The sequence below is a fragment of the Mixophyes fleayi genome, chromosome 5 (assembly GCF_038048845.1).
Source record: "Mixophyes fleayi isolate aMixFle1 chromosome 5, aMixFle1.hap1, whole genome shotgun sequence".
NCBI lineage: Eukaryota > Metazoa > Chordata > Amphibia > Anura > Limnodynastidae > Mixophyes > Mixophyes fleayi.
The window spans coordinates 52,338,169-52,358,436 of NC_134406.1; the positions used below are offsets into that span (position 1 = coordinate 52,338,169).

The 20,268-nt window shown below is 38.7% G+C and overlaps 1 protein-coding gene across 1 annotated transcript in view; it reads right to left on the reverse strand.

Annotated features, from left to right (window-relative positions):
* The window catches only part of DNAH11 (dynein axonemal heavy chain 11), a 168,513-nt gene that overhangs the window by 60,329 nt on the left and 87,916 nt on the right, over positions 1-20,268 (reverse strand). The window contains exons 42-54 of the mRNA XM_075214347.1: positions 19,838-19,991; positions 18,897-19,028; positions 17,394-17,567; positions 16,846-17,050; positions 16,024-16,189; positions 15,819-15,921; positions 14,521-14,760; positions 13,409-13,570; positions 12,960-13,153; positions 11,523-11,685; positions 8,610-8,733; positions 7,039-7,181; positions 4,016-4,177 (exon numbers count right to left, since the gene is read on the reverse strand). Coding sequence (XP_075070448.1) covers positions 4,016-4,177; positions 7,039-7,181; positions 8,610-8,733; positions 11,523-11,685; positions 12,960-13,153; positions 13,409-13,570; positions 14,521-14,760; positions 15,819-15,921; positions 16,024-16,189; positions 16,846-17,050; positions 17,394-17,567; positions 18,897-19,028; positions 19,838-19,991 — 2,122 coding nt within the window. The remainder of the gene's footprint in view (positions 1-4,015; positions 4,178-7,038; positions 7,182-8,609; positions 8,734-11,522; positions 11,686-12,959; positions 13,154-13,408; positions 13,571-14,520; positions 14,761-15,818; positions 15,922-16,023; positions 16,190-16,845; positions 17,051-17,393; positions 17,568-18,896; positions 19,029-19,837; positions 19,992-20,268) is intronic.

Sequence of the window (20,268 nt, forward strand, 5' to 3'; positions counted from 1 at the left end):
AACCCTTCTTTCTAAATTGTGCCTCTCATTCGGCTGCTTTGCCAGCTCTTCAAGCAGCCATTTTTCAATTTCTATGAGGAGAATACCCCCAAAGATCAACATGTATAAAACACACGGTCCACAAGATGAGCGCGAGATTGGAGGCTCTAACGGTACCTTCTAGGTGGAACGTTTAAGCAGAATTACTGATTCATAGTAGGAGCTTTTTGATGCATCTTGATTCTAACACTTATAACCGCCTCACCTCCAGCATACCAGTGTAGCATACTAATAATATATGGCATGTTGCTACTGGCAACCAGGCCAAGAGATATGCTACAAAAATAATAAACCACCCATATTAAAAAGGAAGGACTGTCCAAAACTTACCCCTTTATGTGAAGCCTTCCTGTGAAGATACCAGATACACATAATCCACTCCAATCCTTATATATCCAGATCCCCATCCCTACTGTCTGTCAAATACTAGAATTGCCAAATTTACCATTTGATACATATAACTATTATAATTAATAAAACTCAGAATAAACTAATAATTCATATGTCCCAAAAACTTTTTATAGCCAACTTCCTTCAACATGTATGCTGCAACATGTAATATAATCAGGGCTGCCAAGAGAGAATTTGGGCCCCGGTCCAGCAACTTCTTGGGGCCCCTTCCATAGCCTCCAAAGCGGGCTTGACCACACCAGGTTGGTGGCTCCTCCTACTACACAGGCAGGTAAGGGCCCACAGGCAAGCCTAGACCCCTGTACTTTGGACCTGTCCCCCCCCCCCCATCTTCTCTGCCCCCCGGCATTTAATTCCATAAGTAAACAAACGGACTATGCTTTTATTTTTATTTCTGGTTATGTGCTTTAAATATATAGCAATGTGACCATATATATTTGTTTGTTTCTAGCAGTAGTCGTATATGTATAAAATTGGATTGTGTCTTTTCTATTTACACACTGCAAAGATAAACTGCTCATACATAAAGCACCAGGTGGGGTATTGCTCTGAATCATAGTGTATTTCAGACTTTGACAAACAAATGGTTATATATCAGAAAAAATACTAAAAGCGCTGTTGTTTAATCATACACATATATAATGATCCTACATCCATATCCTAAAAGCTATGTATATAAATTAAGATGTGAAATTTAAATTGTACGCATGTGTTTTTATGCATTCAAAGCTTAAATAAACCGGGCCCAACAAAATAACACTGTGGATTTAATTATCACATAGCACGTTCTGGCAAGCCACATACATACATGAGATTATAGTAATCTTGATAATGATCAAAAATAGCAGCTATTCCACATAAAAATTCATCTTCAGCTGAGTTTCAAGTTACAGGTGCCTAACAAAGAAATACTGTGTCACACTACATAAAACTTAAAACCATTATATTTAACAAATGGATTTAAAGCCAATAATAATAAAAAAGTTTAAAAATTACAGTGGAACTGTAAAAGTTCCTTTTGACGTATATTGAAAATAGGAAGAAAACAAAGTGTGATATATTTTTTAACAAAACGTATCTACAGTAACAAAAGCTTTACATTTTACGTCGGTCTGTGCTCCATGTTTTCATTAATTCACTTCTAGATAATAAATTTGCATAAAGATCCAACCAGTGTATTTATTGAAGTTGTCAAAACTCTGGTCCAAAGTATAAAGGTTTGTGATATTGTGAAACTATGTTGATACTATTCGCCGATCCGTGCACTGTAGTGGCCCGCGAATCTGCCTGACTAATGTTTGTAAGTAGAAGCACAGCATACGGATTAGCACATTCATTCCATCTGAGGTTATCAGTTTTATTGATAAGGTATTGATCGAGGAACAGGTTGCACTGCCGCCATTATTACTGACTGTCATTAGAGCGCATTGCGCTGTGTGATTACAATATGGCTTAGGACACGCTGACAATAGTCCTTTATATATCCCTATTCACCGTGCTGCAGACATATGATTCTGCATCATTGAATTTTAGGCATACATATGTAAGATCAATTCCGCTTCTTATTGATCGGTGCCTGATATGCCTATCATATTGTAGCAACTTTAAGTGTCTCTCTAATTCATGACCTACTTCCAACATAGGTTTTTCATTGTATTATTATCAGTACCAAATATAGATCTTTCTGCAGGCACTAATTCCATTGAGATAAGGATAGTCAGTGCTGTGTCTTCAGGGACGAATAATGAGGGATGTATACCTGTTTATATACTATATGGCAGTTTGAATAAATAAACCCTGTCAAACATTCCTCATTTCCATGTACTGAATTAAAGCCGGTTTTGCCCTCTGGATTTTTTTTTTAAACTTATAAAATTATTAAAAATGATCTTTTTCACTTTCACACAGTTTGCACTAAGCACATTTCTTCCCTTTTTATATTTCACCTTCTTTACCTAGATGGGTATCCATTAATAAAAAAAACTTTTTAGATTGTATATGTATTAAAAGTTACGTTTTAACATTGGACCGGAGTGCTCTGTCATTTCCAATCCTTTTTCTGTTCCCTTTTGGGAAACTATGTTATGGCAATTTTGCCTGTTATACAAGAAGTGCATGGATTACCGCATGTACCCAGCCAATCACCAATGACTGCGAGGGATGTTTGTAACCTCTGATCAGACAACCTGGGGACGTCAGGGCATTATTCGCTAAATGAGCGCTAGTTGCAGACATTAACCTCGTATTGGACACACATGCAAACATTAGATTTTGTGTTGCAGGAGGATGCTTTTAAATAAGTTTCATGGGATGGAGACCACACTTTTTTTTTTTTTGAGACATTGAGGGTGGTATTCTTAGGTTAGCAAAGGGAATTATTAGATTTTTACACATGAGGGTGGCGAAGATGCCAGTGTTCGAGCTTCAACCTGTTTTTCTATATATTGCTTCATCCAGGTGTATTTAGTGAAGGTAAGTGCATTTAGAAGCATAACTCTTTTTTGAAGTTGGTGAGTAGTTTTGAGAGGGTTATATCATAACAGCAGAATACATAGGTCATTGGTAAAGAATTTATTTCTAGGTTGTATCTTCATTTAAAACAAAAGAATACACCCTTCCTCTACCATTTCACTGTGGCCCATTCCTGCAGACATCCTGGATCAAAGCTCAGCTGAGGGGAGGGAAGCGTAGCGGCGATTTTTAAAGGGGGGGGGCGGCGATTTTCACACTGTGCCTAGGGCGCCAAGGACCCTAGCACCGGCGCTGTGGACACCAGCACCCTTTTGTGCTTTTGTGCATCTACACTATACGTTGCATCCCGCCATCATACCAAGTGAACCCTACAGCCCCGCAGTGGGTTACAGCACACACTTGTGTGCACTTTGCTCGGTGTATCCCACACTTTGTTTTATTGTTTCATTTTATGTTTACTCACCTGTACCTTGTGTATTTTGTTCATTCACATTATCAGTACATGATGTTTTGTTCCGGCCGGAATGCATTGTATATCAAGGTCTAATCTCTATTACAATTTATTACCATTTATTAAGATTTCTTTATACACAATCCCAAGCGCCCAGAACCTGTATATATCTATACATATATCTAGTCACCGAAATATGAATGCACTATAACTAGCACTTTGGATTTTACAGAGGAATCGGTGATCCTTATTTACTGACATGAAAAGTATACACGAGCATTCATAATGAACACTGGACACACCATGGATGCAGTACGTGTCATGGTCTTGAACCCATCGTGCACCACGAATGTCCATGTGTATTGGTGTCATGTTCCTCATAGGGATCAATGATCTCTGTTCCAATTGCTTGTGATATAGTGCATGAAAAATGCATTTGTGAACAAACCTTTATTGTGGAAATTCTTTAAATTGAAGTTTCCAGACCACAATAATTCTAACACTGCATTATAACTGTTGTTGTGCTAGATGATGCTTTACATTCAACCCCTACCTGTAAATACTAAGTTACATACAATGAAATGCCTCAGATTTTTTAAAACCACACTTTCATTGCCTGACTGACAATCTAGACTCTCTCACCTCAATTCCCTCCGTGTCTTGAATGAACCTCCTGCTGACAGACTGCAAGGCCTCCTGTGGCCACTCATGGAACCAGTCAATAGCTGTGCAGTTAACTATAGCTGGGAATTTCCGAGCCCGAACACGCAGTGTGGAACCGACCGGAGAGAAGCACAAGATGACCTGAAGTGGAGAGACAAGGAAGTACTAAGTAACAATGGCAGGACGCGTTGATTCCCAAAGTCAGCAATAGCATTGTCCTGTTTTTGTAAAGTTTCAGAAAACCTTTATTGGTCATCTATATTACTGCCTACTGCAATATTTTATAGTGTAATCTAATACCACATCATTGTTTACCAAAACACCTTCAATCAAGAAGTGTTGCAATAATTCTCCCTCAGATACAATTAGGGCTCCCATAATTCTGAAATGAAAAACACCCATGTGACTAAGGCCAAGAAATCATCCCATAATTCCTCTACAGTGCCAAACACAGTAAAGCAGTTACTGCAACAACAAAAGTGGACGGTCCAGAAAAAAAAACTGGGATATATGGGAACTGAGAGATAATTAATGCTGAAAATTAACCATGTCATATTTTATTCCGCTAACTAGGAATACCCACTTGTTATGTAAGGTTTGTATTTTCTAAGAAGTTAATTTTAGGTATTTATATCCATATTAATAAAATTAGAAACAGTTAGGGGTCTATTTATCAAGGATTTTTCCTGTGTTAAACACCTGAAAACAACAGTTTCACAACCGTGAAATTGCTATGTATTATTGAAGCATCGCAGCAGATATCTCAGATATCTGCTGCTTTGCATTTGCTATCGTTTTTCTGAGCACTCCCCATAACAGTGTATGGGAAGTGCTCAGAACCGCTATGTATGAAAGTCTAATTAGAGAAACTTTTCTCTTTTTTTACATGTTAATGTAACCCATCTGAAGCTGGCGCCATCTGAAGCTGGCGTACATTAACATATCTGAAAACTTTCGCGCTGTCCAGCTCTGCTCTGAAGAGCAGAGCTGGACAGCGCATGTGTGGAGGGATCATGTGATCCCTCCCTGTCAATCATCCTGCAGTTTTCCGTCCAGGATGCTAGTGCGCATGCACCAAATTTTCAGTCGGTGCATGCGCACTAACAAAAAAGGAAAAAAAAAAAAGAGAAGATCATTGCAGCTTTTAAACTTGAGAAAAGACTGCGATGATCAGGTGAGTCACTTCTCAGGGACAGCAGTCTATCGGCACTGCTGTCCCTGAGAAGTTTTTTAATACATAGCCGTTACTTTTCAATCCTTATCAAGGAGATAAGGATTGAAAAGTATCAAGTGAAAAAAACGAAGGGTCATAAATAGACCCCTTAATGAGAACGAATTGGTGTTGGTGATAGTTCTGAGTCTAACTTTTACATGTGAACAATAGAGCTAGTGAGTGAGCTAAGTGCAATGTACAGTATAAATAACATTATTATCAGTGATAAATAGGCCACCACTGTGATATGTGGGCAAAACAAAGGGTTAATTGGATTCATATAATATATGAAACCAGATGCAAAGGATGCTGTCAGCTATAGCAAGTAATCCAAGATTTACTTTCATTATTGAAATTCACTAGTTAGAATCTGATCAGTTGCTATCGGCCAGTGCTGCTTAACCTTTTCTTTGCTGGAATCCCAAGTGTCAGAGTGGTATTTCTTCAAGTGTGCCATTGTTGTGGGATTCCAAAACAGGTGACTACAATTAGAATGTACAGCAAATCGGACAAACAAACATAGATTCTAGGACCCACAGACTCTGCTACTATAGGCAATACTACCTTTCCCTTTGCTCTATAAACGTCCCAATGGTAGTTACTGCATGGTAAGCATGAAGTTAGCATTACATTTAAGTGCCATTTCACATTTTATTGCCAATTATTTGCATGATTGTTCACAATTTTATTAAGAAATACATTTAAGAATGCAAGCACTGTGTAGTTGTCTAAGCTGCTCATTTGCAGCAGAAATTGAATATTTAAAGTGTGGTTTATGTACTCCCTTTCCTTTACCTATCCGTCTATCTGATATCTGCCTTTACTAAATCCAGCTCTGAATCAAACCTGTATCTGCTTACTTCACAAGTCCCATTGTTTCAACACCTATAACCTGCCCTCAAGGCCAACCACCCAGGGGTGCTAGCAAGGGGGGGGGGGTTTCTGGTTCTCCAGAAAACCCTCCCCTCCGCGAACGAACAGGCACTAAACATTGCCCTGTACTGTACAGCAGCCGCGGCGCTGTCACAGAAGCGTCCACGGCACTGCTGTATTGATACAGGACTGCCACGGACGCTTCTTTGACAGCGCTGCGGCTGTTGTACAGTACATCATCGCCTAAATGGAGCTGCGGCCACATGCGCAGCAGCTCTCTCTCTCTATGTATTTTTTTGGGTGGGGGAGGAAACCCCCCTTAAAAATCCTGCGTTTGCCCCTGCCACCAACACGTTTTTCCCTCATTAGACACGACACTGAGTGTACTCATATAGTACTATTATACTGGGGTCACTGGTCTGCCACTAAAGGTTACCTAGCTTCCTTAAACAGTCTAGTAACATTGGAGGCCAAGTAAGGTCTCACAGTGTGCATTTATTGTGTTTTCTGCTATTACTGCTATTTAATGACAGGTGGACCAGCTGTATCAGCTCTTGACAAAATGTCCAGTTAATCTCGTATTACTCATAAAACACTGATTCTTTAGACTGATACTTTACGCGAGACATTTTGATGAATCAGCCACACTGGATGAAGAGACACTTTCTCACTTGAGATAAAATTACACAGTTCCATAAATCAAGGCCTGATGGTGCTTACAATACGTCACATTGTCATGTGCAGACAATACGAGACGTACAGCTCTGACAATATAACTAATGAAGGGAAGTGTCTTTAATCCTGTGGGTAATGATGTTATTTTGTGAGTGTTAAAGGCGTTGTGTATTCATCTGCAGTAAATGTAAAAAGTGTAGTGTAGACTTATGTATTCATAATATACAAGATCAGTTCTTACTTTAAGCTGAAGTCTAACTCTTTCCAGAAAGAACTTCCAACAATTTTCTTTGGAGTCATCCTGTCCAAGACCTCGCACCTCATTTCGGATCCCGGATACAATGGTGTCTATCTCCTCTTCACTGAACAAGTCAGGGATCTCTCCTGAAAGGAAACATTTATTGCTGGCCCTGTATCTACTGAGTTCTCTATGGCTTATGTATATATTTAGTTTACTGTACATATTACAAAACAATAATTGTGCATTTAAGAACATTTACGTATACTGTATATAGAGTGTCCACATCCTAAATAAATATAAGCTTTCAGCAACATTTCCAATAACTGGGTGCAGAGGGAATATTTTGTTATCATTATGTTTCCTGAGTCAGTACAGTCTTAAAACCTGCCCTGCTGGGGAGGTCTGAGAATGGGACTATGGAAAAGTACATACATATACATACATATACACACACACACAATGTTTTTAGTCAGTATACAATTCAAACATATTGCTCAGGTGAACAAGAGCTGTAGTTTGTTAATCTACATTTCTACATGTGCCTTTACTAGTGTAAACTCTCTGTGCTTGTGGCTCTGGTGCCACAATGAGGGAGATGTGGACAGGTGGACAGGAGTAGTTACAGTGGGACACTCACCATCCACAAATTAAACGTGGTTTGTTTTTGGCCATGGACACAAGTGAGATACTAGAAAAGATTATGGTTCCCATCCTTGAAATTGTCAATTTTGCAGAGTGAATTCGTATGTGGTTTGATAAGAGATACAAACCGATGCAAAGCGAATACAGTAAATATTACATTTTGATTTATGAAATGGGTATGAGGCGGCCATTTTGTTGTAAAAACTATTTATGTTGAGTTTTTCCATGCTTAATGGCGGGCAAGCACCATGGTGGCAGTCATATTTATCAACCATAGAAATATGTATGCCACCTCCCCTCACTTTTAAAGGACCAGAAATCCCCCCAAAATTTTATTTGAGCTATTAACTATTCCTTTGCAATTTGGTTACAAAGTGAGGTATTACATTCCCAGTCCATTACAGACAGCTGAAGCTCTTCCTACTTTTTTAGAACAGTGTCCTAATGGGATATCATACAGAGCAAAAAGCTAAGGCTGCAGTAATTTGAGCTGCTGCCACATTACTGTCCCTGCCCTTGTGTATGAATCAAGCAGTCCACATAGCACATTGGTAAAAAGCCAGTAAGTCAGCAAAAGCATTCTATGTTTTTTTTTTTTTTTTTTAAGAGAATGTCTGCCTTTTAACTTGGCAACCAGTTGCACATAAGTGAAAGAAATCATGGTGGATGTATTTAAGTATAATCACTACAATTATTTAATGTATATTATTCAGCACCATATTACACAGTGCTGTATTTTAATGTCAAATGATGTTTTAACTTCCCCATTTATTGGACCGTAAATAAATATTCCTCTAAGCTCGATGATTACAAGGTTATCTTGCTTATGAGGACTGGTTTAATGGTGTCATTTCCTGAAAGTTCACTGTAACTACACACAATTTATCAATGGAAAAAAAATCTTTCAAGAAATGTGTTGATGTAATCACCTGATGCCAACAAGTCATTAATCAGAACGAGAAAGTGTTCATCTGGAACATGGGCATCTGTCAGCAAAAACACAGTGGGCATGTTCTTGGCTCCAGTCCTGATGTACAAATTGGCAAGATCCACCTGTAGGTGAAAGAGGCAATCATTTACACTTGGAGGAAATGTTGATGCAGGTATAAAAACAAAAGTCTCCAAGCTTTGTGCTAGACTGTCCACCTGCTCCATTGCTGTATTCATCATTATTGTGACTTATGGAGAGAAAGAAGCTGGCTCTGCTATTCAGACATGAAAGGAGAAGTATCGGGGTTTCTAGCAATATATAGTGTGGGGCCTCCTCTGAGGCTATATGCTATTGCTTTATAGCAGAGTTAGGCAACTTGTGGCTCTCCAGCTACTGTGGAACTACAAGTCTCATAAATCCATGCTAGACAGGTGCAGTGAGTACTACAGATTTGGGAGTACTAACATTTTTAACCTTTGTTTGGATGGACAGAAAAGGTCTTTCAGCTTACAGATATTTCATATTAAGGGGGTCTATTAATAAAGATTTTCTATCGCTGCTTAGCTCAGCGATAAATATTCCTCTATCATGCAATTTAGCCAAGAAAATATCACTGAGTGATGCTCAGCTCCCCGGCGACACTGGCCATCAGCGGTAACAGAAGCGTTGCAACTCGCCAAGCTAGTTTGTTGGCAATCTGTGTATGCGTGGGTCAGCGTGCCCACTGGAACTGGAAATCCAGACTTGGACACTCTAAAAACAAAAAAAATAAAAAAAAAGTAAAAAATAAATAACTTAAAAAAAAAGAAGAAGTAGAAAAAATGCTTTATTTTAATAATAAAGCATTTTCTTGTTCTGTCCCCTGGCCAATGTCGTTAGCAATCAGAGGACAGTGGCGGTACAAGTCCATGCTAAATAGGCTTCATTGGAGGCCTCCAGTGAAGGCTACTGCCGGTAATAATCTTCATGAGCCAGGGGGTTTTGATAAATAAGAGAAATTCCTATGCAGCAAAAACTCAAGTCAGAAGACGCCTGGAAGAAGCATAGAAGACGTCGGGCTCAAGAAAGAAGCCGGCGGAAGAAGAAGAAAAGAAGAAGGAACGAAAGGCGCAGGAGCACGGAAATGACAGCAGAGAGAAAATCACGGAACAGGAGAAGACTCCAGGGAGGGGCCGCTAGGGGAAGCAAGAGGGCCATCATGGTTCACCCCTGCTGCCAATGAAACTGCCAGATTAAAGGTAAGGCCCTCTGGACAGCCCTCTTCCAGGCACATGCCTGCACTCTGTCTTTCTCTACACTTGGGCACAAGGTACTGGGTATTTCTTGGGCACTAGACCGTGTAGCTACAGTGGGCATAAGGCTCTGGATAATTAGGGCTATTAGGGAATTGTATTTTCTCTGAGGGCACATTTACTATAATTTCAGGATTAGCCTATGCAGCAATATAAAGTCAGGATTACCCTGTGGCCTCATTTAATTCAGGTACTAGGGCTGCGATTTCAGATTGGCATCAGGGCGGTAGCAGTTAGGAGGTACCTTGCCATCATGAGACTATGCCCAGTCTGTCCCCACTGTATCGTAATTAAGTGGCCATTGTGTGGTGGCCCCATTCACTGTACTTTAGGTTATTGCACTGTACTGTATTGTGTATTTGTGCAAGTATTTTCTTTTCCAGGATTCAGAAGTCAGGACCCAATTAAAGGTAGGCTTTTGATATCCGTATTCCCTGTCTGCATTTTTGTAATTTGTGTCTGTGAACTGTGAGGCTTGAGTTATAGTAGTACACAACACCTAGTGCTAGGAGTTTATAGTTGCATGGGATCTGGTCACCAAAACAGGGCACTGTTTTGTGTTATAGTAGCTAGTACTCGTGTAGGAAGTAGATACTAGCCCAGTAATAGCATTTTGGGTGGGCTGACCAACAAGAGGAGGCGGCGATTACCCGGTGAGTATGAGCTTTTCTTTTCGCCTCTTTCTCTTGGTGGGAGCCCTCACCAGTACATCAGTGAGTAGAGTTTTCGAACGAGACCTGTGCCGTCCCATGTGATTACTTGCACAGGCGGCAGTTACTGACTCTCCGCCCACAGAACAGCGCGCAGAGTGCTGCTCGGCGGGCATGCGTTGCGGCCCATTTGGCCATCGGCCCTTCCGGCATTTGCCAAAAGTGCCAGATGGCCAGTCCGGTCCTGCATGTGTGGCATGAAATCCCCAAGAATAGTCAATTCAAAATTATTCTGATCATTGTTGGGCATGCCAATGAATGTGGATGGCAGATGACTACTATTGGCCTGTGTGTACGGTCATTCTCCTACAACTAGACCAACATGTGATCGACCCCAGCGCAGAACAATCAACATGGCCAAACTGGTAAGTGATCCTATCACTCAGCGCTCAAGAGGCAGGTTCAGCCCATGCGTGGCCAGCTTAATTGCAGTCATCACTTTGTTGATCGTAAAGTTTTGCATCAACAATGCCGTCAATGCAACATGTTAGGTAGATTTCCATTTGATCTTACAATCCAATTTTGGTGCCTGGAAAACAGGGGGACAAAGTCTGCAAACAGCTGAAAACGAAACCAAGATCTCAAACAAATCCCGCTGTGTTATTGATACAGGATAAGTGCAGTTTACCACCTATTTAATCCTGCATGACTATCATTAATAAGTTGCATTAATAGGGATTAAGCATAAGAAATGAACTGCAAAGACGCTATATTAAGCTGATTTGAACCAAAGCCACTGGACCATAAAAATTTACAGAAACTGTAGTATGGAAATTTATAACATATTGCAAAGTAATTAAACCAAATTATTTCGTTTCATTGTGGCTGTTATTAAAATATAATAGATTTCATAAAAAATAAATTAAAAGAATATGCTAAAATAGATGCCATATCAAATTTAAGTCTCACCTTTAGGTCTTGGATACTGTATCCATTTTTCAAAGTGATCTGAAACACTTCTAGTGAGCCCATGTACGCAGCCAGTTTAGACAGACTTTGTTTCCCACTACCGCCGACGCCAATCAATAAAGCATAACCTCGAGGTGCCTCCAAAATGCGACTTATTCGACAACTGAAAAATAAAAGCAGCTTTAAATAATATAAAACAATGTCTCATATTGGCTGTAGTCAGAAACTTTATACTGAAATGAAAGCCTTGTGTATATAAAGTCTCTGTTTGGTTATTTTGCTGTCTTAGGTCTCTTTACAAAACTAATTCATGATTTGCAGTTATTGTTCTGTGTTACACAGCCATAACAAGATTGCACAATTAAAGAGAAAGAGGATCATAGTGTTTTTTTGTGATCTCCAGCTCAAATTAAATTAAAATGTCACATTAGGTTGAAAAGTAAAGTTTACAAAATATATTTAGTTCCAAAATATATAACGTTAATCTATGCAGGAAATCGTCACCTATTGTAAACCAGGAAGTGATGTACTTGTAGGTTATATATTTACAATGGACTTTTCTAAAGAAAATCATTGTTTTGGGTCCACTTTTCCCCGTTCCCCTTTGTTCCCAACATTTGGGTCAGTTAAGTAAATATCTATGTATTCCTTTCTCTAGGCTTACTGAGCACTACTGATATCACTATTACATTAATAATAATAATATTATTCTCATCTTATGTATCTAGTAAGTCAATTATTTTGTCTTTGCATAGTAATATGTATATAAATATAATTCTTTATAGTGTATACCATACGTCAAACACACATCATTATATAAACTGAATGCTAGGGAAATGGGGGAATGTGGTGGCACAGAAAATGATGACCAGTTGGACACCTGTTCACCTATCACAAGAATAGACAAAAATACTCGACAGATGACATTTCAATTATGTCATGGATAAATCTTGGAATGTGACAAAATGGGTGGAATTACTATGTTATTTAACATGTAAATTCATTAATTATGTTACTTGACAATCCATGAGGGTGGAGGCAATTACGATTTGCAACCTTAAATTGGTTGTGATGTCAGAACTGGAACACATTTTCTAAACAAAGAAGCATGTTTCCAAATGTGGATCCCTGCATATAATGCTGACCGGCTTTCCATCAGGCCAAGGAGCTTATAACACACATAGCTCACTAAGTTTCACTGGCAACCAGTAGGCTTTGTCAGGGTGTCTTCCTAGCCTTCTAGACTATCACAAGTCATCAAAGAGCACCCTTAACCCATTAAAAGCTTTAATAACCATTGCCTGGAAGGTAAAAGCACATTACACTATGCCAATCTTTAGTGCTCTTTCAAGTTTTTAAATCATACATTACAATACATTAGTTGAGTTTCCATTAACTGCCTAAGTTTCAGATAAATCCACATTGTACATGACTTACATATGTTGCATTGCATCTTCAAACAAGACCAGATTCATGGCTGCATTGAGCTCATTGTAGCTGTCAAGGGCTTCAACAAGTGTTTTTCTTAATTCTTCCCATACTTGAACTGGCATATAAGAAGCAGCCCCAGCCCCACTGGCAAAATGAGAGAATATAAGTGGCTGCTTTAACAAGATATGGTCTTCTGTACCCTAGAACGCAGAGGTACATAACAAAATGAGAAACACAGTGGGTGATTGTAGATTTTTTTTTTTACATGCAAAGCAACGTAAGCATCACAATGATGGTCAGAACCTTAGAAGACGTGACAGCGTATAAGCAATGACTAATAAATAGCTATATCTTAGACAGGTGCATAAACATCTATGAGTAGTTCAAATCCATACTTTACCATGGCTACCATGCATAATGTAACAAGCCAGACACAGGAACATGCTTAAACTTACTTCAAAATATTTCCTCGCAGTGTCATGCATTATTTTCTTAAACAATTTACAATCTTTGGTTTCTACCATCTTGTCTCCATAAACTCGAGAAGACTCATGAAGCCATAGCAGGACCAGGTCATTTGGCTGTTTCAGGCATTCTGGAGTTGCAAACAAAATTCCCTAAAGAAAAAAATAAAATAAAACAAAAAGAAAAGCTGTTAATTTATATTTTTACATTTTTAAAATGTAGTAAGTTGCTGCTCATAACAGAAGAGATTTAAAACAACCAAAAGTATCCCACAAAACCAAAGAGTGAAAGACTAAAACTCCCCCTAAGAATTCTGGGTAGAAATATGCAAACTGATGCTAATCTCTCTAAAATATCCTTATTAAAAGAAAGAAAGAGTTTCTGTGGCCACCCTCTAACCACAGACTGCTCTTGAAAATGTTAACTGTGCAAACTTGAATATCATTTAAATATCTCATCCTGCAAAAAAAACTAAATCTCAATTCGGCATTTGGGCACGCCCATATTCAGCTAGGGGCACACAGATTTGCCCTGCTCCTTCCATCAAAAGGGGGACTTTGGATGCTTCCATCTCGATGTGTATATCGATGGGATTTCGGAAAAAAATCTGTGCATATTAATGCGCTTTCATAAATGACCCTTAGTGGGGTTGGATATACACCCTCAAGATTAAGAAACGAATCATAGAACGAATTTTGAGATCTTCCTAATAAGTAGGGTAAATCATGACCATTATAAATGTTCTCAGACTCTCACTAAAGAACCCCACATAGCTTTAAGTAACACATCTACTCACAAATCAATTCACATTTTGAATTGCAAAACCTTTCCAGCATAAGAAACATTCTAAGGGCCTGGAAATAGGAGAAGAAAAAATAGAAGTCAAAGGTTCTCAAATCCACTAAAGAATATTGGTGCTTCTAAACTTCCTTCATTACTGCAGCCTTCATCACTGACCATTCACCATGTTGTCTAATATTGTGTTCCAAGGAAGACCATGTCCACAGTGAATAGTAAACATGCAGCCAACACATTAAATGAAATAATGATATTGGTGTAAAATGAAAGAAGCTGTGTAAATGTACTATGATGAGTCACCTACCTGGAATATGTTGGAGATATCCCTCAGGTTAAAAATATAATGAAATTTGATTGCAGTTGGAAGGAAATTGTGGACCATTTTCTGACTGAGCCACATTGCAGCCTGGACCACTGTAGGACCAGTTCGGAGAATAGATGGGTGGAAATGGTGTTGCTGAAAGTGAAAACTAAGGATCTTGGCAAATATGGCCTCCAGCGCATCACTTGAAGGGAAGTTTACAGCAAAAACTGTAAAATGTCTCTAAGCAAAAGGTATAAAAATGAAACAAGCTTGTTACCATGAATATAATAATGCAGCACTTAAATATTGAAGATTAAATCCACTTCTAAACACCCCCCCCCCATGCTTGAATAGGGCATTTTACTAAATATATGCCTGCCTTTGTCTTCTTGTTTAAATGTTACAGTCCAATGTTGGTAGCTGCAATGCTTAAGTATGTTTAAATGGTTTGTTATCTTTTGCGGAATCCACCTCGTCCTGCGTATCGTGCTATCATGCATCCTATGTTGCGGATTTTAAATTTACAGGTAGTGGTGTTGGCTGAATGACATGCCATTGGGGCAAGATCTCATAGATAATGCAGCCTTCTGGAGCAAAGGGATTATCAAGACAACTGCAAAATGTACAGATAAGGGCAGACTACATAATGAGTCCTAGTTTCTAAATAGTTCTATTTTATATTTTAAAAGTACTAGTGAATGTCAAGCATTGTAGTTTACAAAATCCATTGGCAAAACCAAAAGACTATTCTGGTCAAAGTGGGACACATGGAAGCTTCCGACATTAATCAATTATCAAAACTGAATTCATCACTATGGACAAAAGACATGAGGAATTGTCTTTACATGTAATAAGCAAAGCAGCACACCCCTTCAAAGTTAAAAATCAATTATCCAAATAAAAAGTGCAGCATTATGTTGTAAAAACCTAGACATCATACACGGACAGCACAGTGGCCTAGTGGTTAGCACTTCAGCCTCACAGCACTGGGGTCATGAGTTCGATTCCTGACTATATCTGTGTGGAGTTTGTATGTTCTCCCTGTGTTTGCGTGGGTTTCCTCCGGGTGCTCCGGTTTCCTCCCACACGCCAAAAACATACTGGTAGGTTAACTGGCTGCTATCAAAAATTGACCCTAGTCTCTGTCTGTCTGTCTGTGTGTGAGTGTGTGTCTATATTAGGGAATTTAGACTGTAAGTTCCAATGGGGCAGGGACTGATGTGAATGAGTTCTCTGTACAGCGATGCAGAATTAGTGGCGCTTTATAAATAAATGATGATGATGATGATAAGCTTTACCTGCAGTCGTTGATTAATGACAAAACTTCCAGCAGTTGGGTTCATACAAGCAACATATTGGCAATTGTGTACTTCTTTCAGAGTCATCTTTTGTCGTTCATACCTACAATGATACCAGAAAGCTGGAGCAAATCTATTTTATATGAGGAAAACACTGGCTATCAAGTTATAATTATTACTAGAACATATCTCATGAGAACTTTACCAGTGTCCATAATCAAGTTGCTGTCTAATCAGGGCATGAGGCTGGACAGTTCCATACTTGTCAACCTCAGGCATGTTCATGTCATCAATAAAATACACCAGCTTTTTGTTTCCTATTGGGCCATAGTTCCGTCCGGCTTTCTTCTCCAAAGACTTCTCCAGTATCCCTGAAGCACAGAAAATAATGGATTCAAAACTGCTGTTGATCTACTGGTTGACCACAGTTATTTAAAAAAATAAAAGGCACAGTACTTTTTACATGGCGCGTCACTTACGCCAATCAAACCTAACTACAATTCCGCAGAAATACAATGGTGGCAGCAAGGACAGGCTGTGTCATCTTGCTGACATCACCAAGTGTCAGAATTTTATGCTGTTATGGTCAAGTCTGGCGAGAGTATGCAGTGGTTCTCCCTGCTTCCTCTGGTAATCCTGCCTGGAGGACTGAATAAACTCAAAAGCTAATATCAAGGGGAAGCCTACAAATAGTCACTGTAAGTTGGATTAAAATAGTACCACCCAGTGTATGGATGTCCAAAGTGAAATATCCTCTTTAAAAGGAAATAAAAAACAACCAATAAAACACTTCTTTTGATGAAAAAATAGGAAACTGAAGCTGAATATTTAGAAAGGAAAAAACTTTAAGAGGTTTACAATTGAATGTACCTTTGGTACTCCGCTAAGTAAGCTGTTCCTCATACAAAATACAATTATGTTTGGTACAAATGACAGCTTTGTCTCTTAACAGAATTTCATGCAGACAGAAGCATTTTTCTCTATATAAAATACAGTAACAGAAATCAGTCTAATGCTTTTAGCGTACTTTGCAGAGCAGCCGATGTAGTATAGTAGTTGAATGGAACTTTGGATATCATGTAGTTATCAGACAGGGTGGCCAGTCTGTCATGCAGAAACACAGTCTTTCCCACTCCAGCGCCTCCCACTAGCATGACTGGTTTAGCTTTCTGTATCAGCAGGTCAGTGAAATGCCCAAGGCACGTGGTTTCAGAGGTATGGACGAAGACCGCCTGCAATGATGAAAAGTAAACCAACACATTCTGTTAAACGACTACATGGGTTTCTGTAATATAAATTAGAAATTATAATGGCATCATATTATAAATTAATATTTTTTAATAAAAAATAAGGGCAATTCTAGAAACCATTTAATCAGGTATAATGCCAAAATTTAAGGAAATTATTTAGCACAATTTAATTAATTTCATTTACATTAAAAATAGATTGACTACTATTTTATGAATACTGCATTATACAATATTTATCACATGGCAATATGTTAATATTTTGGGAATATAAAAAAAAAAAAGTACAAAAATTGTCCACGGGAACAAAACATATACTGATACCAACCTGCAGAGGGGTCTCTGGTTCCATTTCAAATTTGGGGACTTTTTCACTCCAAGGGAGGAATTTCCTGGTTTTGTTATCCAAATAATAATCAAAAACTGTTCCTTGGCCCGGAAATTTCACTGCTTTCATTTCTTTGATCCACCACTGACTGAACTCAGCTCTGTAATCCATTAGCTGAAACATGAGGAGAGCAAAATAAAATACATAAGGTCATTTGTATCTTCAAAATATGCAGATGTGCAATACGTGTCTATGGGTAAATGTACCCAATTCTCTGCCTACATTAAGGGATTTGTTACTGTGCCAATAAAAGCACTCTGCTGTCCTTCGGTGGGTATGCAGGGCCGGCTAGAATTGTGCAAACTCCATCATACTCCACCTTATTTATTTCAACGTTACCATTTATCTCCTAAAATAATACTTATTTATGTAATATAATAAATACTGCACTAGTTATGTCTCTTAACAGTCAGAATGGCGCCAATTGCACCCACCAGATATGTCAAAGAGTTATCAAATATAGGGACTGAGCCACTCACTATATTAGGAGGAAAGGATAGCACTTTTGGTGAGAAAAAGCACCGGTACCGTCCTCAAAGGTTCCGGTGAGTGCAAGTTGGAATATAACTGCATTTCTGTTTTATTATGTTGCCTAATTATTGGAACCTCCATTCTCACATCTGCTGCCCCTCAAATTACTTTTTTAAGCAAATGCACTTTGGACCATCATACTTTATACTCATTTATTTCTTAAATAGATCATGACAGCGAGGGATCATCAGAATTAGTTTCCTGGCTAGAACCAAAATCTTCCAGTGACAAAACCTGGTTCCAATAAGGGGTACAGGCATACTACCTCCTCCCACCACTGCCACAACCATCACATAATGTAAAAGTTTTGTCCTGCAGGCAAAGGCTATGATGTACCATCTATATTATCTGGGTAGGAAAATGTTAAATGAGCAAAATTAAACAAACACACATAAAAAAAGGAACTAAAGATAAAACATCTTCACGTAAAGCATACTCAACACTTAAAAACGTCAGATTGGTGCATGGGAACCATTGTATTACAATACACGCTCATTTTCTAACAGTGCTCAGTGTAGTAGAACATTTAGATAAAGATAAAGTGTTTGTTTCCATTTTAACTTGTTCGGGCCTGATCATCTTTGTTCTCCCTAACCTCGTTCTTGGGTATGAAAGAAAAGATGGGAATATTAAGAAAGAAAACACACAAAAGACTAAGTAATTACACAAGGCAGGAAGAAAGAGAAAGTTAATAAAGGAAAATTACAGGGTGACGAGCAGGAATAAAGACCTTGTGATGTTTGATGTCATGTGCATGAATATAGCCCCCTTCTTACAGTGATACAGATGAAAGAATATTCTTTCCACTATTCCAATACGCTATGCTCTTTTGATGCACTGCTAAACATATACCAAAGCTATTTGCCACCTAAAATGCATACAAATGAAAATCATCAAACTGTCCCAACAAACCTGGTCTCTGTGCAGGGCCCCAGCAAATGCCCAAATACAGGCAAAGACAAAGTACAACTCGCACAGGTCCCTTGAGGAGTCTGGTGGGACATTCTCTGGGGTCAGGAGACAGTCCAAAAGAGAACACAGAGTCTACAGTGATAGACAATACAGTAAATAAACACAAATCAGAACCTTCACAATCACAATGATTTATTAACTAGATTGTACAATAGTCTTAAAATCATGAATTAATATGTTCAATGTAGTAGAAGACATAAAAATACCTGTCAAAAATTTATATTTCTTACTGGTATGTTCTTTATTCTTTAATTTATTTTAAATTCTTTAAATTATTCACCCATTACCTGTGTTCTGCCCTCCCTCTCCTCTGCTGACAGTCTCTCAGCCAATGGCAATCTAGAGCTCTGTTGGATTCTAGTACTTGAACTGGATAGATACAGTGAAAATGACCAAGCCGTGGTTGGATATGACTTCAAGTAACAGGGGAGAGGTATCTGAGGGATGGGAGGGGGAATTTGCTACATAGATGGAACAAATTAAATATCTCCCTTCGCATTCCTCTCATGAACCAACATATTTTTACTTTAGATTATATGTTGTCAGTTTGTTATTTGGTATTCGATTAGTCAACAAATGAGAAATAATACATTTAAAAATTGAATGTCTACAGTCTGATTACTGCCATGCTGTCTAGGCACCGGGGCTGGTATAGAGTGGCATCAGGTGTCATACTGCCTACAGAGTTCATTTTAGTAGCATGTTCCAATATAACATTTATTTTTTTCATATATAGGTATATGGCTATGCACAGACATACAATATGTTTCCTCATATATTTTGGCAGAAATGCATTAAAAGCACATCAGCAAATTTAGTGAATTTGAATTTAGTGAGGGCAGCTGCTCGCTATCTTATATTTAGAAGGTGAAGCTTCTTACCTGCACCATGCTGTTCTCAGAAATGGGTGTGATGGTTTTAAAGAGACCGGTTCGGAACTGCTCCAGACATGGAGGCACATACTTGTCAAACAGTATGGTCAAATTGGCTCTTTCAGTTTGGCTATTTCTGGTTTCTATCCAGCTGGTCACATAACTGACAGGAGTCAAAGAGAAACATTAAAAACAAGTGCACTGTGATTATCTCATTGAGAGAGACTCACCGGACCAATAACCATTGAATTTCCAAAAAAGCTGACCATTCTGTCCTTGTGTGTGCTATTGAGGCTATTCACTATAAGATTACTCACCCTTAAATTTACCTATCCCTCCCCCTAGAGGCCTGAATCTGTAGAGCGCTCTATTGAAGGGTTATGGACAGCAGTTGTGGCTCTTGGCTTCATGTAAAGAGGTCTGGAGGGCACCACCTATTT